The sequence below is a fragment of the Hemiscyllium ocellatum genome, chromosome 8, assembly GCF_020745735.1.
Source record: "Hemiscyllium ocellatum isolate sHemOce1 chromosome 8, sHemOce1.pat.X.cur, whole genome shotgun sequence".
Taxonomy (NCBI): domain Eukaryota; kingdom Metazoa; phylum Chordata; class Chondrichthyes; order Orectolobiformes; family Hemiscylliidae; genus Hemiscyllium; species Hemiscyllium ocellatum.
Window position 1 is genome coordinate 78,304,479 of NC_083408.1, and position 25,217 is coordinate 78,329,695.

Sequence of the window (25,217 nt, forward strand, 5' to 3'; positions counted from 1 at the left end):
CCCAAAATGCAGCACCTTGCATTTATCTGCATTAAACTCCATCTGCCACTTCTCAGTCCATTGGCCCATCTGATCAAGATACTGTTGTAATCTGAGGTAACCCTCTTCACTGTCTACTACACCTCCAATTTTGGTGTCATCTGCAAGCTTACTAACTATACCTCTAATGCTCACATCCAAATCATTTATATTAATAACGAAAAGTAGTGGACCCAGCATCGATCCTTGTAGCACTCCACTGGTCACAGGCCTTCAGTCTGAAAAACAACCCTCTACCACTACCCTCTGTCTTCTACCTTTGAGCCAGTTCTATATCCAAATGGCTAGTTTTCCCTGTATTCCATGAGATCTAACCTTGCTAACCAGTCTCCCATGGGGAACCGTGTCGAATACCTTTCTGAAATTCACATAGATCACATCTACCACTCTGCCCTCATCAATCCACTTTGTTACATCTTCAAAAAAACTCAATTAAGTTTGTGAGACATGATTTCCCCCACAAAAGCAATATTCACTATCCCTAATCAGTCCTTGTCTTTCCAAATATATGTACATCCTGTCCTTCAAGATTTCCTCCAACAACTTGCCCATCACCGATGTCTAAAGTTCCTTGCTTGTCCTTACCACCTTTCTTAAACAATGGCACCATGTTAGCCAATCTCCAGTCTTCTGGCACCTCACCTGTGACTATCAATGATACAAGTATTTCAGTAAGAGACCCAGCAATCACTTCCCTAACTTCCCACAGAGCTCTAAGGTACACCTGATCAGGTCCTGGGCATTTATCCACTTTTATGCATTTCAAGACATCCAGCACTTCCTCCTCTGGAATATGGGCATTTTTCAAGATGTCACCATTTATTTCCCTACATTCTATACCTTCCATGTCCTTTTTCCACAGTAAATACTGATGCAAATTACTCGTTTAGTATCTGCCCATTTCCTACAGCTCCACACAAAGGCTGCCTTGCTGATCTTGGAGGGGCCCTATTCTCTCCCTAGTTACCCTTTTGTTCTTAACATATTTGTAAAAAAACTTTGGATTCTCCTTAACTCTATTTGCCAAAGCTATCTCATGTCCCCTTTTTGCCCTCCTGATTTCCCTCTTAAGTATACTCCTACTATCTTTATACTCTTCTGAGAATTCACTCGATCTATCCTGACATATGCTTCCTTCTTTTTCTTAATCAAACCCTCAATTTCTATAGTCATCCAGTATTGCCTATATCTACCAGCCTTTCCTTTCACCTTGACAGGAATGTACTTTTTCTCTGGACTCTCATTATCTCATTTCTGAAGGCTTCCCACTTTCCAGCCATCCCTTTACCTGCGAACATTTGCCCCCATCAGCTTTTGAAAGATCTTGCCTAACACCGTCAAAATTGGCCTTTCTCCAATTTAGAACTTTAATTTTTAGGTCTGGTCTTTCCTTTTCCATCACTATTTTAAAACTTCTATTAGATTGTTGCTTCACTAGTTTATGGGACAGCTCTCTCAATGTTGATACAAATCCTCAGGTGTTAGTGAGGAAGAATTTGCAGGTCAGCTAGGTGGGGTTGCCATTATCTTTTCTGTGTCCAAGTTAATGTCTGGATTTATTCTGATTTGACTTCTTTGCAGTGGCTAACTTGGCCATTTCAGAGGACGCTAAGGATCAACCGTATTACTGTGCGTCTGGAGTTACATCTAGGCATATAAGAGCTAGTTACCCCTCTTTTACAACTACAGACTGCCAAGGAAAGTCTAACTAATTCGCAATGATTTGCACACCAGAAAAGAATTCATGGACTTTCAGGGTGGGTCAGAATGGGAGATGCTGCTTTAATCTAAGTATTGTTCTAGACACAGTGAAACAAAGCTACAGGATCAGAATTAATACAAACAACCAATAAAACAGTCACATCTAGTCTTTTGGTAACTTGGTTGTACTTCCCTTAGCATTGCATTATTTAGTTGATGCATTAACATGTGCCAAGAAAGATCCGAAATCTGAACATGCAATGAAGTTGCACGGTTTCAAATCACAAACAAATCACCATGGCCATAAGGAGTGTGGACTACATTCAAGTAGCATCAGCTTTGCAAAATATTTGACTTGTGTTGTTTTGTTTAGTTTAGTCCAAAGCCCATGTAAACCGTTGAGGCCTTAGGATGAAGGGAATTTGATTATTTAACTTGTCATATTTCCTTTTTTGCTTCTCAGACAATTTGTTTCTTGTCTCCAGTGTATTGCTTGATTTTGTTTTCCAAAAGAAATAAATCATAAAGTGCTAAAACCAGGATTAATTTGGACTGTGAACTGATGGCTCATTCAGTACAACAGATTTTCTACAGATAAGAAACTGCCATAAATGTAATAAAATCTCAGTGAAGAGAATTTTCCTAACAAAAACATCAATACTCCCTTTGAAAACTTGCTGTCACATACTGACTGTTACACATTTACACAATAATTACCTTCAATAGAAGAATTCCAGCTTACGTAGGTGAAAAAAGAAGTGTTCTAAAAGCTAAAAATCACACAATACTAAGTTATAGTCCAACAGGTTTAATTGGAAGCACACTAGCTTTCGGAGCGACGCTCCTTCATCAGGTGATAGTCCTGATGATAGTCACCTGATGAAGGAGCGTCGCTCCGAAAGCTAGGGTGCTTCCAATTAAACCTGTTGGACTATAACGTGGTATTGAGTGATTTTTAACTTTGTACATCCCAGTCCAACACCGGCATCTCCAAATCATGTTCTAAAAGCAACGTGGTACTAAATATGCCTTGTGGACGAAAGGCCTTCAAAACACGTGTAACTAGAATGCATGGATTATTTTCCGTGGAGCACTCAAATAGCCAAGAAGTTTGCAGTTTTATTGAATTACTTTTAGTTATTTTTATCCCAGAGACAGAGTTCACCCATTTGCTGCAAGACTTATTTATCTTCACTTAAAAACATTTTGATATTTATCAACGTTGCAAATAAACAAACTTCTACTCATTTCAATCATAAATACTACTTCTGAAGTTCCCTATTGACAAATCCACTCAAATCAATTCCTGACATTTGAATTTGAGATTTTTTTTGAGATTATGAAAAGGATGATTACAGCCTGAGCATTTTACTATGTTAAAGTTGTCCATAAAATACTGAATTAACTAGAATAAATGAACCCTGAATGAATATAGATCAAGTCTTACTGTACAGCATTCTTAGGTTAGGAGCAATTATTCGATCCTAATGGCACTCCAAAGCACTCTACATATTAGATAACATCTAGACGGTCCTGTTGATGCATGTAAGGACTCTACATGTCCACCCGTAGACATACCTTGTTACAAGACCCCAAAATATTTCCTAGGTGATACAAAACTTCACACAGATCTAAAGTCCAAGAACTTCGTGAAAAACGTCTAGCTTTACAATTCATCCCTTGAGATAATCAACAATATGATAGATTTTTAAAAATCCACTCACAAGTTGAGTTTTGAACTGAAAGAAAAACCTAATTAAAATTATCATAGACAATGCATGCTTAGAAAATACAAGGGACCAGTTTTCTCAACCTACCTTCAGAATAGCACTTGTAATCTTACAAAGGTCATTCACAAAGCAAATGCTTAGTTAGTCTGCCAGATCATAGTTGTCAATATCACCTCTGACTACAATACTGAAGATTACATGCTGGAAGGCAATTTTAGGTACAACACAATTAAAATCATAATTACAGACTGGAGATTGTTTCTTCGCAAAGGCCTGATGCAAGGAATGAACAAGTAATCTGGCATATCCAAGTTATGGTGTCACATTAGTCTGATGTTATCTGGATGGTTATGAATAGGGCTTTGTAAGGTAATTGGCACAAGAGCATTGAACTCTTCCAATATGTCAGACAAATGATGAATTTAATTTGGAAATTGTATATGAGCACAATAATGTTTTTGACAGAGAAGTTGCATCTTCAGTTTCTGGTTCATCTTGTATTACTTTGGTTAAATGGCAGCTATGTCTAAAATACGAATGTGCATTTCTAAGGGTGGGGAGACCACATATGTTAAGATTCTGACTGGGGAAGCTGCACAAAGATTAATTAAAATGTGAAATTTAAGGTAGTTAGTTCAAATATGGTTACCAAGGCATAAGGCAAACTTAGCTAGAAGCAGGGAATCTAGCACTAATAGAGGTTAATATCTCTCATGTCTCAGAAGGCTAATACCACTCAACCACATCAGCTCATAAAGATCAGGTCACAGAAGCTCTGCTAACATTGCGAACTACTAACACATAGGATTTAATCTATTTAATATTCTGGTTATCTGGAAAGGATCCTAAAGCTATGATTCATGAAGGATCCAAGATTATGTTATTTCAGGACTTCTCCCCGGCTTTGGCACGAAGGAGGAAGGCGTTTGGTGAGGTGAAGAAATGTCTAAGGAACTTAAATATTCAATACACCTTACGCTACCCAGCGACGTTATGCTTTACCCACGAAGGATCTGAGTATAATTTTAGATCACCAGAAGAGGCTAAGGAACTTTTAGACTCGTTTAAATAAATCGTAAGAGACAATTTATGTTGGCTTGCCTCTTCCACACTCCGTGGGGAGAAGTGGATACTTTACTCTACTTTACTTTTGCTTCTGGGAGCAGGGTTGTCTTCTCTTGCTATTTTATGTTATTATACTTAATTGTAATTTGTTGGAGTTGTAATTTTATAGTTATGTGTGTTTGTACGTGGCATTGATGTATCAGATATACTCAGGTATGGGTGGGGAGGGGTGGGGGTGGGGCGCTCACTGTCAACTCTAGCTCGGTATTATATCTAAATCCTATTAAGGAGCGCCCGGGTCAAGGGTGGGACACTGTTTGGGAGAGGATATGGTGGACCTTTAGAAAGGAAGTAAGGCCCCCTGAGAACAGGGGGGAGGATCTCCATTCAAACATTTTTTTTTTTGCTCTTATTGTTTGGAAATAGTTTCCTTTTTATTATACTGTTATGAGTGTATTAGAGAACATTTTCTCTTGTTTGAAGGATGTAAGTGACTCAACTATACACTCTGGATAATTGTGGATTAGATTAGTAGTTAACTGAGTTTCATTGTTTTTCTTTCTTCTTTAGTATCATTCCTTTGAATTTTGATGATTATATATTTAAGATCTATTTTTATATTAATGTTTGTGCTTGCAAGTTCTGTTTATTTTTGTAAATCTGTCAAAATATTAAATTTCTAATAAAAATATCTTTAAAAAAAAAATATTCTGGTTATCTAGTGCTGTTAATTTATCAATTCTCCAAACAGTTCAATCTAATATTAACTTCATCAACTTATATTCACCTTAAAGCTCAACTGCAGATTGACCATCAGTTAATAGTTAAAGCCGAATCACTGCAACCAAACCTTCGGAACCTAATTATTTTCCTAATCAATGTTTACATTAACAACAGCTATGATTCTAACTTTAGTTCCTGAATATTGGCTGACTTCAATAAATTACCAAGAAATAATTAATTTTATTTGTTTAAGAGTCTGTATGGAACATGAAAGGAAGTTGGTAAGCATTAATGTTAATTTTGTCTGAAATGTTGATACAAATAATTTAGGAACTCAAATTTGGACATTAATGGTTGTAAACAGCTGCTCACAAAGAGTTTAACTAATTAGTCTAGTACCTTTGATAAATATTATCAGAAGATCAATATTCTTAAAGACTCTTCAAACAAGAAAATCAGCTCTGAGTGGGTTTTGGTCACTTCTCATATTCTTTAGTGTTTTTCTGTTTTGGAGCAGTAGAAATGCCAGGATGAGACAGAATGGGATAAATTTGGTATAAATATAGAAACTAACCTCATGTCCACTGATATTATGCTAAGGCAGTGGGCTAGAAATAGTACCCATGAATAATTGCATCGGAAACCATGCAAGATTAACCATATATCAGCTCTCACTATCTTCTCATTGTCATTTTCTTAACGCAAAATCTCCTCAAATCCATAGAAGCACAGGCTATTCAAGTTTTCAAACCTGCTCTACCCTTCGATCTGATGATCCAAATCACTACTTCATAACTGTTTTCTCCCCAAACCTTCCGATCACTTTAGCCATAAGAACTACATCTAACACTTTCTTGAAAACATTCAAATTTTAGACCTCTAGAGAATTCTGTGGAAGAGAATTCCACAGGCTGATCATTTATTGGGAGAAGAAAGTTCTCCTCATCTAAGTCCTAAATGGCCCACCACATATTTTTAGACTGCGAGCCCCGATTCTGAACGCTCTGGTCATCAGGAGCATCTTTCCTGTGTTTACTTTGTCTAGTCTGTTTGAATTTTAAAGGATTTTTTAAGCTCCTTCATTTTTTTAAACTCGAGTCAATCATCATGAAGATGTGGACGCACTGTACCTTTAAGAGAGTTAAAAGCAAGCAGAACTACCTGACAGCAGCAAATATTCTGAGCAAGACAGAATGTAATGTGATCGAGCAGCCAGGGTAGCTGGTTGCCTGGAGACAAAAACAAATTTGAATTAGGCCAATCAATTTAAATTATACCCCCAAAAATCCCAAACTCTAATCAAGTTGAATTTAGTATATTGACAATCTTAAAAGCCAATGACACAATCAGATGCTTTGGGGGTATTAGACTGGAGAAAGTTGAACAGTTGGGAGGAGAACTGCGAAGCCACCAGCATCTGCAGACTGCTCGGACAATAGCTCTCTTAAAGGTCCTTTATTGATCAGTAACCTGTGAAACAGTAATCCCTAAGAAGAAGAGAAAAAGACTGAGGAAGATATAAGTGAAGATTCAACATCTGGCTGGTTTTGAAAATTAAAATTTTTGGTAAATCTTAATCTTGAGTTTTATCAGACTAATATTATAGAAGGGAAAGTAAAAGATAGGTTAGAGTTGGAAATAGTTGTTAATTGATTATTCTTTATTATACTTTAAGTTGTTGTTAATTTTTACGTGCAAAAGTTCTTGGCCTCTCGAATTTTCGCAGGTTACTACATCGGGTAGATCTTTTCTGTGTTGCTGGTTTAAATTAAGCAGGAGGGTTTACCCCTTGTCGTAACACAATGCAGTCTTAATCAATCTAATCTCTTATCAGGTGTCAGTCCTGCCTGAATTTGGGTAAACCCTTGTCTTTTGCTTTCCATTATAGCCCTTACTGGAACTTTATGAACCCCATTTGTAACAATTTTTATATCTTATATGCAGGTGGCTTACCCTATTCAGTTTGAGGTCACAATCTTCATTAACTTTGCAACAGTTACTCTGGATAAAGTTGATCTGTACAGGTGCAGAAAACCCAAGGTGTACTGAAAATCACTTGCATCAGTTACAAAGCCATGCAGTAGTTAGGACAAAATGTGGTGGAAGAGTTACATTTACAAGTGACATAGATTTCCATACCATCTTCAATCTAGCCAACTTGCGGACTTGCATTGCGAAACAAATGCCAGTGTTGTTTCTAAATAAAGCTATCAGGAGTACCATTTGGTCCTCAGTATGAATATTTTACTCTAAGTACAGTTTGAACATTAAGATGACTCACGAACAGGCTTATTTTAATATCAAGCTTTAAAAATAGACTTTAGGGTATCCTTCGAAGTAAATTATTCAGAGTTTCAGTAAATGATATAAATTTAAAAAGTACCTATTCTCTGTAGTAAATTTAATTGATCTCAACCAGTGAAATATAGCAGAAGCTACAATTATCCTCAATGACCTGTATTTGATAATGGGAAAAGTAATCCACCAGTCTTTATGTTCTATTATTTGGGTCACATTTACAATCCTCTACTGTACAGTGTGCATACTGATGCTGGCAAAGGTTAAAAACGGTTCTCACTTTTTGCAGTCAAACAGGCTACCCAAATCTCTATGGTTACACACAAAAAAAAAGCACTTATGGAATCACAGCTCCGAATGAGACAATACTTACTGACCACAAGCAATGAGAAAAGTGGGTTTTAGTATGGGGAAATGAAAGAATGGAACATTGGAAAAATAAGTTATGATTCACAGCTTCAAATGCAATCAGTGACATCACTGTACTCATTCTCTGTTGCTATTTAAATCTAAGCAATATACAAGAGGGAACAAGTAGCAAATTGGCCAGGCTAAGGAATTAGAATGGAATAAAATTTCAAAGTACAGATGCAGGCCTTCTGGACTCCATTGCCACCTATTCATTCACTCCTTCCCCACACTCCCACTCCTTGTCTTCAGCTTATATACCACCTTTATATACTGCTCCTATCAGTTCTGAAGAACTCACCTTCTTAAAATGTTAACTCTACTCTCTCTGCAATGATTATGCCAGACTTGTTGAGTTTTCCAGCAATTTCTGTTTTTGTTTCAGAATTCCAGTATTGGTAGTTCTTTGATTTATTATATATAAGCAGCCTGTTTAGGTCAGGAGAGGTTGAATAGGCTGGGGCTGTTTTCCCTGGAGCATCGGAGACTGAGGGGTGACCTTATAGAAGTTTACAACATTATGAGGAGCATGGATAGGATGAATAGACAAAGTCTCTTCTCTGGGGTGGGGGGGGGGAATCCAGAACTAGAGGGATAAGGTTTAGGCTGAGAGGGGAAAGATATAAAAGAGACCTAAGGGCCAACCTTTTGCACACCGAGGGTGGTATGGGTAATGAGCTGCCAGAGGAAATGGTGGAGGTTAGTACAATTGCAACATTTAAATGGCATCTGGATGGGTATATGAATAGGAAGGGTTTAGAAGTAAACGGGCCGGGTACTGGCAAGGGGGACTAGATTAGTTTGGGATATCTGGTCGGCATGGACGGGTTGGACCGAAGGGACTGTTTCTGTGCTGTACATCCCTATGACTCTACACCCTTCTCCCTTGTAATTCTGTACCTTCCTTTTAAATGCAACAGAGCTCAACAGAGATTTCCTACAAATTGTAAGGAGTACACTTCTTAAAGGTGCAGGAGCAGTAGGAGATGGGTACATATGAAGAGAACTCATTGAAGTTGGAACAACAGGTGGAGAGAGCAGTTAATAAAGCATAGTGTCCTCTACTTTAATAGGGGTATAGAATACAAGAGCAACGAGGTGGTATTGAAATTACAAGGTGAAGTATTGTGTACAGAATGGGCACCACATTACAGAAAGATGTGAATGTATTGAACCGCACGCAGAAGTAATTTATAAGAATGGGTTCCAGGAATAGGCAACTTCAGTTATGAGGACAGATTGAAAACATTGAAACTGTTCTCCTTAAGAGGTGATCTGGTTAAGGTTTCAAAATCATGAACGGGCCAGATAGAATAGACAGGAAGAAGCTTTTCCTGCTCATATCAGAAGAAAAGAACTAGAGGGCACAGGCTTAAAGTGATGTGCAAATGTAGCAAATTGCCAACATGGATGATATGAGTAAGTAGTTAAGGTATGGAATGCACTGCCTGCAAATGTGATGGAGACGGGTCCAATTGAAGCATTCAAGTGGACATTGGATGATTATTTGGGTAGGAATAGTTGTAGAGATATGGGGAAAATACAGCAGATTGGCACAAGGTAATAGAACTGGTGCAGGAATGATGCGTTGAATGGCCTCAGCCTGCACTGTAACAATTCTGTGGCACTATGATAATTACTGCTGAGCAAGCTCAATGATCCTGCAAATAGCTGTGCATGTGGAGTCTCATTTTTCAGAAGAAATGCAATTGGAGCTTCTCAGTGCAGTGCAAAACTTTCCCCAATGACAAGTGACTGAGAAATGATAAACAGGACTAATTTGGGAAGTTAAAAAAATGACACCGATGTATTCATTGAATTTTTTTTTGTTAAGGTGTAATATTAGAGCAGTCAACAATGAATTTGACACATAACTTTACACATAAGCTGGATATTCTTAATGCTGGGTTTCCAAAGTGCAGAAGCTGTTCAGTTCCCATTACAGACATCCTTTGCTATAATAAGCAAAATGAAGATAGATATATATTTTAGGTGCTTACCTGTTCTGGCGGCTCAATGGTTATCCAAGCAGGAAGCATCATGCTGGGGTTCAGTGGTTGTGTCCCCACACGAAAGTAAATAATTCCATCAACATCACAAGCCCATACATGCTGCCCTCCACATGCTAAGCTTGATAGTTTTATACTGCCTGAAGAGATGAAAAATATTTAGTCACACTGAATGCAGCCATTCTGCATCTGAAAATAAAGCACTTAGCACTGAAGTTTCAGATAAGAAACATAGTTGGAAGTGATATTAAATGCTGTGGAGAAGTTAAATCTCTAAGCAGGAGTGAAAAATTGACAGCTCCAAGTGACAGTGAGAGAGGAAAGCAAATGCAGTTGTTAACCTGCATCATTTTATTCTGCTCTATTTTCATCAACTACCTAAGGCTCCAGCCAATGTTTAGGAAGCTAAACGATATGGACAAGTATAACCTAAAACAATGATTATCTGCAGAATTACCTGTGCCATCATTTCACTATAGCTAGAACACCTAAACCCCACAAATAGTACTTGCACCTAGCAGACAAAAGGAACTATTTGAAGTAGGATGAAAAGTATTCCTGAAAAGAAATGCTTTGAAGTAGTTTCAGTTTTCCTTGGAAATGACATATCTTAGTTGTTAGAGACTAAAGATTAGTTAGCTTCATATGGCAAATAACCATTTTTCGGAGAGATATAGAGGGTAGTTGATAAGGCAAACTTAATTAAATACTATTTGAATTCTGTAGAAAGCCAGGGTGATATGTTCAGCTCAATATACTTTATATGGAGGTACTGTAGTAGTGATAGTATCTCTCTCAGCCAAAAGTTCTGTGTTCCATCCCCTCCTGGACTTGTAGGCCAAATGAATTCTTATTCCATGGCCAATGAATTCTTCCACCACTTCCCCAATTTCCCCAAAGGGGAACAAAGAATGCATAAGGATAAACTAAGAAGAATACAATATTAGATAATGTCCATCTCCAATGAGAGAGAATACTCTTGATGTTCAATGGTATTATATGTTGAAAACCCATTGTCAACATTTTTGGGGTTACTACTGACTGGAAACTGAACTGGATCAACTCTATATCATGGCTACGAGTGCAGGTCTGGTGCTAGGACTTCTGTGGAGAATATTTTAGCTCCTGGATCTCCACTACTCATCTATCACCTACAAAGCATAAGGCATGAATATGATGGCATAATTTCCACTTGGCTGCATGGTACAACATCAAGAACGTACAAGGAGCTTCAATTCAGGACAAAGCACCCCCTTTATTGGGACCACATCCACTACCTTCCAATGTTCACCCCTTTCACCATCAACATACAGTGTTCTGTCTACAAGACACACCACAGTAATTCACCAAAGCTCCTCTGACAGCACCTTCTAAACTCACAACCTCTACCACCCAGAAGGACAAGACGCATGGGAACTCGTGTAAGTTTCCCTCCAAACCACACGCCATCCTGAGTCGAAAGATTTCACTATTCCTTCACTAATACTGAAACTCCCTTCCAGCAGCACTGCAGATGCCCCTACATTCCAAAGACTGCAGCAGATCAGGGCAGCAGCTCACCACTACTTTCTCAAGATAACGTAATTTAGACAGTGTTCACTGAACAGAGGCAATTTAAATTTCAATTTAAATAATAAGCTCTGCCACAGGAACAGACAGTTTAAGAGACAAAAAAGAACTCTCACTACACTGACAGAAGTATCATGGTACAAATACTAGAAAAATACTAGAATAGCTATCATTATACTGTACAGTATTTCATATGACTTAGCCAGAAGCAGCATTTCAAAAGCTGCATACAGCTAAATATTTCAAGGTTAACATTCCATCAGCAACATCATGGTTCAGCAACGACAAATTCTTTCCATTTGTCTCTGGAATGCTTTTTCAACTATGTGCACAGAGTGAATTGGTTTGTAAATATAACTGTGTTATAAAGCAGAGATGTTGAAACATGATGCATTTTTACTGACATACAAAGGAAATCACTAAACCAGTGGCTCTAAGAGGTATTTCATAGTTTCATAGTTGTATTTGTATGGCTGATGTAGATTGCATGCAGTAAGTTAAGCATGCTTCTTTTTAAAAATAAACTTCAATTTATATAGGAATGGCCTCAGAATAAAGCAATCAAATAACTAATTTGGAAGCTCACACGTTTTAGTTGAACACAGCAGTTTTCCTTGGCACACGAAGATGCTAACAATAGAAATTAGATAAAATAGTGGGTAAGCCAATTTTAATAGTTTACATTGAGGGAGGAATAATGGCTGTAATTCCTCATTGCTTTGCAACAGTGCTATGGGGTTGTTTGTACATGTCGCAATCACCACAGTAAGCAGAGAAGACTCCTTGTAACTTCTCAGTCAAAAGATAGTGCCTGTCAATTATCACATCTCAGCACTAAAAAGGGAACAAGGAACACTATACTTGTGAGAATTCAACACTCCATTTTCTGACTTAGGTTATAATGTTGTCAACTGAATGAGGCCACAGCTATGAATAGATCCAAGCGTCTATGTAAGCTTGAGCATGTGCACATGTGCGTACATATACACTTTTTTCTCCCCCTGTGTAATCACTGATTTTACTACAAGTGAATCGCTGCTCAGTTTAAGAAACATGTAGACTTAAGCATGCAAGACGTAAAATAATCAGATTACTATGACAATTGGACAATGGTTCACAACAGTTTATGAAAGATTCAATAATCTACCTTAAATCATACAGAATGTGAAAAAAACCTTGAATATTGGACACAACTTGGCATTTGGATATTTTCACACAAGGTTACTACATCAGCAGTTATCAAAATGTCACATGTCATACGCTTTGGCTATCACTAGACTAATCACATGATGACACAGCTGTTAAAATGTTTCGATTTTAAACAACGTCACCATGATCCAAAGCACAGGGTCGGATAACACCTACTCTGCAACACTGTTTTAGTTTTCCATTTGAGGTATGCTGCAACACACAGTAAGCTCTCTCGATAGAAGAATGCCCACAAGCTTTTCCACCGACAAATAAAATCATCAACAATTCCCCAGCTTTACACTCCATTTCTATTTCTGCTGATACATTGAAGATTATTGATAATTTATGAATTCTGTATAGCTACAAGTACTGTAATAAATCTTAATTTGATTAGTTGAAGCACTATTATATAACTTTAAAGTTTGTTTTTGCATTTTCAAATTAATGAAGGAGGCCATGACTAAGCTACGAAATTAAGTTTGTTCAGTCTGTCAAGACTATTTTTGGATTATGACAAGGAACTACTCTCAGATCATCTCAAGTGATAAACTAATGAATAAAGCAATGAGAAAAAAAGGTTAAATTTTACTTGTTGAATAGTACTGTTCAGCTGCCCATAAAACATCCTATTTCCTTCATATTCAAGAATCTATGTTTAATTTGCATGATCTGCATCAACAAATATTTGATTCTATATAGCAGCATCTCTCAATGCGCCAAACAGCTGCCTTCACACAGAACACTCAAGACTGCCCACTAAATCTGCATAATGACTGTAAACAAGGACACCAGAAATTATCAAATGCATGCCCTGTTTCACACAGACAAAAACTAATCAAATTATTTGTTCCTATAAACTATTAAGTGTATAAATAATAAGTAGGCAGCAGGGAAGGATAATCAACCAGTAGGAGTCTCTAGGCCCCTTAAGAGTAGCTAAATTGGTGGGACAGAGAACAAATGAAGAGATAATGAGGGCATGTAACAAAGGCAGCACACTAATCAGGGATGACCTTAATCTTCTTGGAGATTGGGATGCTCAGATTGGCAGAGAAAAAAACTATGAGGAAGAATTCAATGTTTTCAAGACAGTTTCCTTGAACAATATATTGTGAATCCAACCAGGCAGCAGGCTATTTTGATCTGGTGATGTGCAATGAGGCAAGTTTTAACAGATGATGTCACAGTAAAATGCCCCCTAGTAAAGTGAGATCAGAGCATGGTTGAATTTAACATTCAATTTCAGAGGCAGGAACTTGCCCATCCTTAATTTCCTAGAGGGAAGTTAAGAGTCAACCACATTGCTGAGAGTCTGAAGTCACATGTGGGGTAGACCAGGTAAGAACAGCAGCTTCCTTCATGGGTTCCTTCCAGGGCATTAGCGATGGCTAACGTCGTTTTCTGACAATTGACAGTAATTTCATTACACTCTTAATTCCATGCCAGAGCGAAGCTAGGCCTGGACAATATCCAGGCTTGGGCTGACAAACGGCATATAAAAATTGTGCTTTACAAATGCTAAGCAATTACCATATCCAACAAATCTAACATTAAACCTTGATGTTTAATACATTATGATTGCCGAGTCCTCCAAAATCAACGTCCTTAAAGTTACCATTGAGCACAAAATGAATTGGATTAGTGATCTAAATACTGTGACTACAATAGCAGGTTAGAGGCTAGGAATCCCTTAAGTAATTGACCTGCTCCCTCTCCTATACCTGTCCACCATCTACAGGACAGAACATACAAACTAGAGGAATAGGCCATTTAACGGATTTGTTTTTCAATATCTGCTATTGTTCCCAAACTATCGTTGCTGCTAAGCTCCTTTCACAATCCACTGCTCCCAAGTCTGCCCTCATTCCTTTGTAAAACCCTATTCAAGCTTAGCAGTGTTGCTTCTGACTCAAGATTTTGCCTCTGAAATTGAATGTTAAATTCAACCCTGTTCCACCACTCAACAAGATCATGGCTCATTTAATTGTAAACTCAAATCCACATTTACACCAATCTCTAATAACCTTTCACCCACTTGCTCAATAAGAACCTGGCTACCTTTGGCTTAAAAACATTCAAGATCTATGATCCCAACATCTTTTCAGGAAGAGTTCCAAAGACTCAGAATCCTCTGAGAAAAGAATCTCTTTAATGTCATCCATTTAAAACAGATATTTTTTAACACTGACATTTGTAAAGCTTCCTCTCCACATCTACCATGCCAAGACCTCTCTCGTATTACAATAATGTCACCTATTACTCTACTAAACTCAAATGCAAGCCTAGCTTGTCCAACCTATCCTCATAAGACAACCCACTCATTCCAACTATTAGTTTGATACATCTTCCCTGAACTGCCTCCAATGTATGTAAATCCTTTTTTGAATAAGGTAATCAATACTGTACTCAGTACTCCAGACATGGTCACACCAGTGCTCTGTCTTACTGAAGCTAACCTCTCTACTTTTGCAATCAATTTCTCTCTCAAAAAATTATTACATTCTATTAGTTTTCCTAATTACTTGTTGTACCTTACTTTTGTCATTCATGCAAGAGGCCACCCAAATCCTTATGCATCTTAAAGTTTTGCAATCTCTCACCACTTAGATAATATGCTGTTTCATTATTCTCCCTGCCAAAATGGACAAGTTCACATTTTCATACATTATACTCCGTCTTCCATACATTTGTTCACTCACCTAACCTACCGCTATTTTTTTAACCTCCTTGTATCCTTTTCACAATTTACTTTGCTATCTACCTTTGCTTCATCAGCAAATTTGGCAACCACACCTTCTGTCTCTTCATGCAAGTATAAATTGAAAACGGTTCAGATTCCAGCACTGATCCTGGTGTCACACCATTCTTTCTATCCTGCTTAACTTAAAACAATCCATTTATATCTACTCTGCTTCCTGTTAGCCGATCTTCTAGCCATCCTAATATATGTCACTCCCTACATTTTGAGATTTTATTTTCTGCAATAGCCTTGATGCAGTACCTTATCAAATGCCTTCCGGAAATCAAAGCACGTCACATCCATTAGTTCCTCTTTATCAACAGTAGGTCTTAGCTCCCCGAAGAACTCTAAAAGACTGGTCAAACAGGACTTCATTTGCACAAACTATGTTGTCTCTACCTCATTACCTTTAACATATCCAAGTGTACTGCTGTAGCCTTTTTTAATAGTTTCTAACATTTTGTCTAACATTAACTTTAGGTTTCCTGCTTTCTCTTCCTTCCCCTCCTGTTGAATAAAGGAGATGGACTCACAATCTTCCAATCTAATGGGACCATCCTGAAACAAGGAAACTTTGAAAACTTAAAACCAATACATCAACTATCTCAATAACCACTTATTTTAACAGCCTAGGATGAAAGTCATCAGAATCCAGGCACTTGTCAGTCTACAGCTCCAACAATTTACTCAATACTACTTCTAAGGTGATTGTGATTTTCCTGAGGTCCATCCCCCTTCCCTTCTACTTCTTGATTTAACACTATTCCTGATATCTTCGATCGTAAAGGCTGATGCAAAATACCCATTCCACATATCTGCCAATTCTCCAAGTTTCCTTATCAATTATCCATCTCACTTTTCATTTTGTTAACTATTTTCATTGAATGACTGTTATAATTCTGGATAGCTTTGCCTTCTAATTATTTTTTGGTCTGTTTGTGTTTTTTGTTTAATATTCTGTCTAATCTTTTGACTTGCCAATTGTCTTTGCAAAATGAAATGCTTTTTCTTCATTTGGTGCTATGTTTGACAATTTCTAGTTACTAACAGATAGTTGGTCTGTCCCTTGAAATATTTCTTACTCAGGTGTATAATATCTATTCGTGCGTACTTTAAAATACCCCTCATGTGCCTGCCACAGCATTTCAATTGATGTATCTTTTAACCTAACTTGCCAATCTACCTCATTGTTCTGCTTTTAAGAGGTTTTATTCTCCTTAGTTAAGTTTTAAGGAATAGTTTCAAACCCACACTTCTTATCTACAAACTGAACATAAAATTCAACTATATTATAGCCACTGCTACTTAGAGGTGCCTTCACTATAAGATCATTAACTAATCCTCTCTCAATGCAGAATAGTCTACCCTCAGGTCAACTTGAGATCATGCTGTTTTAAGGAACTATCCTAATGATATTCCAAAAACTCACCAAGATATCTTTGTCCATTTGAATTTTCCAGTTCATGTATCAATTAACATCTCCATGATTATCATATTTTTCTGCTAAACTCTCATTATTTTTTCTTTTCTGCTCCACCCTACCATATGGTTACAATTAGGTGGTCTTGTGCACCACTCACACAAGTTAATCCTTGCCTTTATATTTCTGATTTCTAGCCAAACTACTTCCATATCCTGCTTTGCTGAACACAGGTCATCCCTTTCCATTAAGCTAATTCCAACATGAACTAACAGAACTACCTTTTCCTGGTTTCTTATATTTCCTGTACCCTTCAATATTGAGATCTTAATCCATGTCATGCTGCAGCCATATCTCTGACATAGCTATCAGATCATATTTATTCATTTCATTTCCACTTGTGCTCTCAGTTAATTTGTTTTGCTTTCAATGCTGTGTGTGTAATGATACACTGCCTCTACTTTTACTCTTTGCAAATTCTCATCTTATCTGACACATTACTCTGAGATTCACACATTCTTTCCCTCCCCATCGTGGTTGATTTACCTCGTCCCTTATAAATAACTTTCTCTTTGGCCTTGGATCTGCTCTTTGATAGATCACATCTTTCCAAATTTCATCTCTTGCCCCAACTATTTAGTTAAACATCATCTCTACTTCCATAGTCTTATAGTTGGCAAGAATACTGGCCCAGCACAAGACTATCACATTGGCTGAGACTTCACTTTCCCAGCACAGGTGCCAATGCCCCACAAACCAGAATCCGTTTCTCCTAATATCTATTCTGTATATTTTAAAATACCCCTCAAGTGCCTGCCACAGCATCTCAACTGATGTATCCTTTAATCTAATTTGGGAGAAAGTGAGGACTGCAGATGCTGGAGATCAGAGCTGAAAATGTGTTGCTGGTAAAGCACAGCAGGTCAGGCAGCATCCAAGGAGAAGGAGAATCGACGTTTCACGCATGACCCCTTCTTCAGGCATGACCCCTTCTTCAGGAGCCATTCCTGAAGAAGGGCTCATGCCCGAAATGTTGATTCTCCTTCTCCTTGGATGCTGCCTGACCTGCTGTGCTTTTCCAGCAACACATTTTCATCTTTAATCTAATTTGCCAACCTATCTCATTAACTAACAGTCTTTCAGCCCAACTCAATTCCCCAATTTGCCCTATGACTTGATTGAGTTTTTTGAAAAAGTCACAAAGAGGATTGATGAAGACTGAGCAGTAGATGTGATCTATATGGACTTCAATAAGGCATTCGACAAAGTTCCTCATGGGAGGCTGGTTGGCAAGGTCAGATCACATGGAACACAGAGAGAAGTAGGCATTTGGACATAGAACTGGCTCAAAGGTAGAAGACAGAGGATGGTGAAGGATGGTTGTTTTTCAGACTGGAGTCCTGTGACCAGCAGTGTGCCACAAGGATCGGTGCTGGGTCCACTGCTTTTCATCATTTATATAAATGATTTGGATGCGAACATAGGGGGTATGTTTAGTAAGTTTGCAGATAGCACCAAAATTGGAGGTGTAGTGAACATCAAAGAAGGTTACCTCAGAGTACAACAGGATCTTGATCAGATGGGCCAGTAGGTTGAGGAGTGGCAGATGGGGTTTAATTTGGATAAATGGGAAATGCTGCATTTTGGACAGGCCAATGAGGGCAGGACTTATATATTTAATGGTAAGGTCCTGGGGAGTATTGCTGAACAAAGACACCTTGGAGTGCAAGTTCATAGTTCCTTGACAGTGAAGTCGCAGGTAGATAGGACAGTGGAGGTGGTGTTTGGTATGCTTGCCTTTATTGGTCAATACATTGAGTACAGGAGTTGGGAGGTCATGTTGCACCTGTACAGGGCATTGGTTATTGCATTCAATTCTGGTCTCTCTGCTATAGGAAGGACACTGTGAAACTAGGAAGGGTTCAGAGAAGATTTACAAGAATGTTGCCAGGTATGTACGGTTCGGGCTATAGGGAGAGGCTGAATATGTGGGTGTTATTTTCCCTGGAGCATCGGAGGCGGAGTGTGACTTCATAGAGGTTTATAAAATTATGTGGGGCATGGATAGGGTAAATAGACAAGATCTTTTCCCTGGGGTAGGGCAGTCCAGAACTAGAGGGCATAGGTTTAAGGTGAGAGGGGAAAGATATAAAAGAGACCTAAGGGGCAACTTTTTCACACAAAGGATGGTACATGTATGGAATTTGCTGCCAGAGTAAGTGGTGGAGGCTGGTACAATTACAACATTTAAAAGGCATCTAGATTGGTATATGAATAGGAAGGGTTTGGAGCGATATGGGCCAAATGCTGGTAAATGTAACTAGATTAATTTAGGATATCTGGTCAGCATGGACAAGTTGGACCAAATTCTTTGTTTCTGTTCTGTATGTTTCTATGACATCAATGATTGTGTCAATTTGCATATGGTTCAGGTAATAATGCAAATATTATGACCTTTAATATGCTGCTTCATAATTTAGTACTTAGCTCCGCATACTGACTATGTAGAACTTACTCCGTCGTCAGTACCACTGGACCATGACAACTGTATCCTCCCTCTCCTACTCCAAAGTCCTAACCAGCCCTGAGCAGACATCCTAAACCCTGGCCCAAGGCAGGCCACACAGTCATCTGGACTCGCACAGTGAGTGGGGGTGAAGGCAATGTCTTGTGCTTGATATGACTCAACAGTTTCAGTAAAACTAGAAAAACATCGATGTAAAGAGTAGAAACACCTTCTCAACGCACTGAATGTGCAGATAGGAGAAAGACGGAGTAAATACATTTGGACATAGCCAATGTATGTGCACTATTCAGAAAATAAAGAGCTTCTTGTAACATGATGGCATTTAAAACAAAAACCTTACCTAACTGTGTAAGATCCAGTTTGGTCCAGTGCATCCCACTTGGGCAGTTTTCTGACAATGTCCTAATGTGAATATTGCCCTGCAAGTCCAGGCCCCAGACTGCGTCATGGCTAGCAGAAATCTGCACCATCTCTACATCAGGAGGTAACTGTACAGTTGAGGGGCGAAACTCAGGATTTTGGTCACTGATGCAGAAGAGGTCCTTGTTGCTTTGTCCCAGCCACAGAAAGCTTCCTTTGGAAGATAAAATGACAGAGGAAACTAATGTTCATTATTTCGACAGCAAATTAACCAAATTTCCAATGAGCTCAGATGCAGACAAAAAGTCACCTGGGAGATTTTCATAGAAGGAGGTTGTAAAACAAATGGACCTATGAAGACAAATAGTAAAGGAAGAAACAGACCATAATTTAGCAGTCTTTTCAGAACTATAATTTGTTTGTGTAACACAAATTATTTTGAAACAAACATTTTAAAAGTTAATTGTTTTTTGTCATGTTACTTTAGAATGTAATAATTTTTAATACGAAAAGACTAAATGCTGCAATACAGCAGGTTAATAATTCCCATCACAGCCATTAGAACAAGAGGGGCAGAGTTAATTCTAAGAAAGAAAATGGCTTTTAAAAGTCTGGCAACAGGAATCAGTCATTCAACCCGCTGAGCTTAATCCATCATTTATTAGATCATAAGAAGTGGCAGATGGAATTTAATTCAGATAAATGCGAGGTGCTGCATTTTGGGAAAACAAATCTTAGCAGGACTTATACACTTAATGGTAAAGATCCTAGGGAGTGTTGCTGAACAAAGAGACCTTGGAGTGCTGGTTCATAGCTCCTTGAAAGTGGAGTCGCAGGTAGATAGGATAGTGAAGGTGCTTGGTATGCTTTCCTTTATTGGTCAGAGTATTGAGTACAGGAGTTGGGAGGTCATGTTGCGGCTGCACAGGACATTGGTTAGGTCACTGTTAGAATATTGCGTGCAATTGTGGTCTCCTTCCTATTGAAAAGATATTGTGAAACTTGAAAGGGTTCAGAAAAGATTTCTAAAGATGTTGCCAGGGTTGGAGGATCTCAGCTACAAGGAGAGGCTGAACAGGCTGTGGCTGTTTTCCCTGGAGCATCGGAGGCTGAAGGGTGACCTTATAGAGCTTTACAAATTCATGAGGGACATGGATTGGGTAAATAGGCAAAGTCTTTTCCCTGGGGTCGGGGAAAGATATAAAAGAGACCTAAGGCGCAACTTTTTCATGCAGAGGGTGGTACGTGTATGGAATGAGCTGCCAGAGGATGTGGTAGAGGCTGGTACAACTGCAACATTTAAGAGGCATTTGGATGGTTATATGAATAGTAAGGGTTTGGAGGGATATGGGCCAGGTGCTGGCAGGTGGGATTAGATTGGGTTGGGATAGCTGGTTGGCATGGACGGGTTGGATCGAAGGGTCTGTTTCCATGCTGTACATCTCTATGACTCTATGACTGACCTGTACACCAAGTTTCTTTATTCCAGTGGTAAAACTTTAAAGGAATAAGAGAAGGGCACTGAAAGGCAATAGGTTTTGCAGCCTAATGCATGCTGTAGCACACCTGTGTCAACAAGGGACTGCTAATTCAGATTCTTAACTCCTGCATTTAGCCAATCATTCCAGAAAGCTCCATGGGAAAGTGTACTCAGGTTTTCATTCCATCTGGTACCTTTGATTTACATTAAGTTTTATGCAGGTACAAAATCTTTCCTTTCTGTAGCACTAGTTAGAAGTGCTTACAAATACTGATAGAATGCAAAGATTTTTTGAGGAAATGAAAATATTTTGTGTCAGCAATTTATGACCTGCTTTAACTCTTGATTTTAGAAGCAATAAATCATGTTTTGGAAAGCTTTGAAGTTACCAGTTTTGTTGATAACAGCTAAATGATGGAGTTACATTACTCAAATATTCAAGAAAACTTGAGGTTCATGGAACTAATGGTAAATTCTCTGATGATTTAAAAAATATAATTTTGTCAGTCCTAATCACCACCTGGGAAGTTGGACAGCACCGCTGTCATTTGCAAATTCTTCAGGGATCTTCAGGGATCCCTCTTCAGGGATTGGTTTTACATCCACTGGTGCTAAACTATTCATAAATGATAGCAAATTGTATGATGTTCTCGTGTTTATGACGTATCATTTTATGTAAATTGACAGGATCCATAAGAATGTAGGACACCTAAGGGGAGTTATTTATTTCGCAACTGTGATGGTTATTTAACTTTATCCAGGCCTTTGTTTACTCTTTTCGTACTTTAGAAAATCTTACAATAAACTGAGTTTTTATTCTCATAACAGTTACAGTATCTATGGTTTCCCTGCAGCCTCAGTTTTGTTTCCTACTCCCAACCATCATTTTCTTTTACTTCAGTGTTGGGGCTGGGGAAAGAAGTCTCTGTATTAGAAAAAAAACATGTAGCTGAAATCATACACTAACATCTCCAACATGGTTTCTATCTAATTTTTCCAATGATTCAAGGAAAATTACCAACTTTTACACTGTCTTAGCGACAACTCTCAAAAAGTCCCATTCTCAGATCAGTGTGAGATCTTTTTTCCTGCTTCTCATAGCAACCTCTTTTGGCTTGCAAATGACTTAGCCAAGTGGTAGCAATTTCAGGCTATGTTTATTTGTTAAGCCAAGTCAAAGAGAAATGATTACATTTCAAGTGAAGTGATGCCCAGTGGTATTGTTGCATAATCCAGAAACCCAGACTATTGTCTGAGTCTGATGTTTAAATTCCACAATTGGCAGAAAGTGAAACTAGAATTTGTAAAAATTGCATTAGAAGTCTAACGACAAAAGCACTGTCAGCTGTCCTAAAACAGCACATCTAGTTCACTACTGGGTAAAACACTAATGTCCATTAGGGAAGGAAGTTGACCTACATGCGACTATAAATGCACAGCAATTGACTCTCAACTGCCCTTGGAGATGGCTTAAAAATCACTCAGTAATATTAAACTATGAAAACGTCTCAAAGAAATTATTGGGGACATAGTAGGCATAGGGATAATGTCGCTAGGCTAATAATCCAGAATCCCTGAAGAAGATTGCGGAAATATAAGTCCCATTCCTATGGCAGATGCTGAAATTAGAATTCAGCAAAAATCTAAAATTAACAGCTGGTAAAGTGACAAACATGTATATATTGTCCACAGTTATAAATACCCATTTACTTCATTAATGTCCTTTGAGAAAAGAAACCTACTTTCCATATCTACTTTGCATACATGACTCTAAACCCACAGCAATGTAGCTGACTCTTATCTTCCATCTATAATGGCCCAGTGTGAAACTTAGTTTAAAGACAATTATGGACTAACAATTAATGCAGGCACAGTGAGAGAGGCCTAATATCCCATGAGTAAACATGGCCAGCAGTTAAAGCAGTTATTCATTCATTATTCTGATCTGGAATTGACCTCAGAGCTCAGAATTAAACCCACTGTCATCTAATTTGTCCCCTTCTCCTTCCAAATTTCTGCTGCATCCTTCAAGGAGGGTGCTGACTTGCCGATTCTGATGAAGAATCTGCATAAAAAATGATAACCCATCTTTACTCCTTACAGATAGTAACAGATCTGTGCATTTCAAGATTTTTGTCCTTTCAACTTTCTATTTTTCCCTTTCTAAGCTTTTTCTTGTCTCAGTAACTACGCTTGTAAGCAAGTCAGTACTTAGGGCGGCACAGTGGCTCAGTGGTCAGCACTGCTGCCTCACAGCACTAGGGACCTGCATGTCTGCATGGGTTGCCTCCAGGTGCACTGTTTTCCTCCCACAATCCAAAGGTGTGCAGGTTAGGTAAACTGGCCATGCTAAATTGCCTAGTGTGTGTGGGTTGGGTGCATTAGTCAGGCATAAACATAGAGTGGTAGGGGAAATGGGTCTGGGTGGGTTACTCTTCGGAGGGTCGGTGTGGACTTGTTGGGCCAAATGGTCTGTTTCCACACTCTAGGGATTCGATAGATTCTATGTATTCAGATACATTAAGGGAATTCTGGAACTACTTGGCAAGCTGTGGAACACAAAAAAAGTCTTATGCTCTTAAACCCAATATAGTCAAGAAGTTGCTTTTGCCCGTGTGAAATTTACAATGTAAAATAGATGCTAGTGCAAGAACTATTAACACAGTTACATGTGGCAGAGACTAACCTTTTTTAGTAGGAGCCATGGAAGCCAGGACAAAAGCCCATTTTGTAGCTGATACAGTTCCTCGAGGTACAATTGTTTTCCAATATGTTGCTATAGAAGTAAACAGAATAACATTTTAATAGCTTACTAACATGGAGAGGTTAAACTCAGCTCGCAGTGTTAACAGACAAAAGTAAAAATATGTTGACATAACAGCTCCGCTTAGGGGTAAGTACTGAACGATAACATATTCTTTAGTTCTGATTATTAGCACCTCAAAAATAGAGTTTAGAACATTCCCACTTTAATTCCCTCACAGTCGAAATTAATACAGAGGTCAAACACAACAAAGTCTACCATTTGAGGATTCGCTTCACTGTGCGAAGCATTCTGTGCACTGTACTCCATTACATCATTAATGTTCGCTTAACCACAGTTGTCACAGGATACACTACACTCAAGATTTAATGAGACATGTCATGATAAAAAATGACTTTTTTTTTTGTCAGATGCAAGGCCAATTGATCTTTGCTCCCAGACTAAAATACACCATATAACTGCACCCTGGAGAGTGTAATTTGCAAATCTATACAGCCATCATATCAAAAATGACCTACATTTGAATCTTCAGTCTCTAATGTTGATCATGATGCACTTGGTCTCAATCTTACAATCATTTGTTGCCTTCCAACTAAAACTAACTTTTTCTGTCAAGGTGAATTAATTTTATATCAAAAACATGCATTCTGGGACTGAACAATTATTTTGGCCTCCTCGTCCCCACAGTGATTCAGAATCAGATTGCTTCTATCAACTGGTGAACCCAGTAAAGACAGCTTTCACTGTCCAGGGAGAATGAGGAAAATAAAGAATTTTCCATTAGTTTTTTTTTAAAAACTGCATTTGGATAAAATAACAAATCTCTTAACTGTTTCTGTTCAAAGTGAGGTTATCCAATCAGCGTGGCATTTAATAGAAGTTTGCATTGAACCTACAGCTGAGACTGACATTTGAAATTGTTAAAGTTCTCCATTAATATCATTTTTATTTAAAGAAACAAATGTTAGTTGATATCAAAATTTTGGGAACTGATCTACTTAACTCTAATTATAAAACTTGTGTGCCATTTGCAGTTGTATTACTTCAGGGTTTTTCTGGGAATGTATCCCCTTGCAAATACCAGGGCTTTACTGTATTTTAATCCGATGCAATATCACAATGAACAAAATTACTGACTACACAGGACATTACAATAAGAAACAGCTATAAATTTGTTAAAATTGTAGTGAAAT

General features: G+C 38.2%; 1 protein-coding gene across 2 annotated transcripts in view; it reads right to left on the minus strand.

Annotated features, from left to right (window-relative positions):
- The window catches only part of tecpr2 (tectonin beta-propeller repeat containing 2), a 119,562-nt gene that overhangs the window by 26,274 nt on the left and 68,071 nt on the right, over positions 1 to 25,217 (minus strand). Inside the window, exons 15-18 of one of the 2 annotated variants that reach the window (XM_060829252.1) lie at positions 23,947 to 24,036; positions 19,761 to 19,994; positions 9,965 to 10,113; positions 7,212 to 7,274 (exon numbers count right to left, since the gene is read on the minus strand). In XM_060829252.1, the coding sequence (XP_060685235.1) occupies positions 7,212 to 7,274; positions 9,965 to 10,113; positions 19,761 to 19,994; positions 23,947 to 24,036 (536 nt within the window). The remainder of the gene's footprint in view (positions 1 to 7,211; positions 7,275 to 9,964; positions 10,114 to 19,760; positions 19,995 to 23,946; positions 24,037 to 25,217) is intronic. The other variant, XM_060829253.1, reaches the window with a different exon arrangement.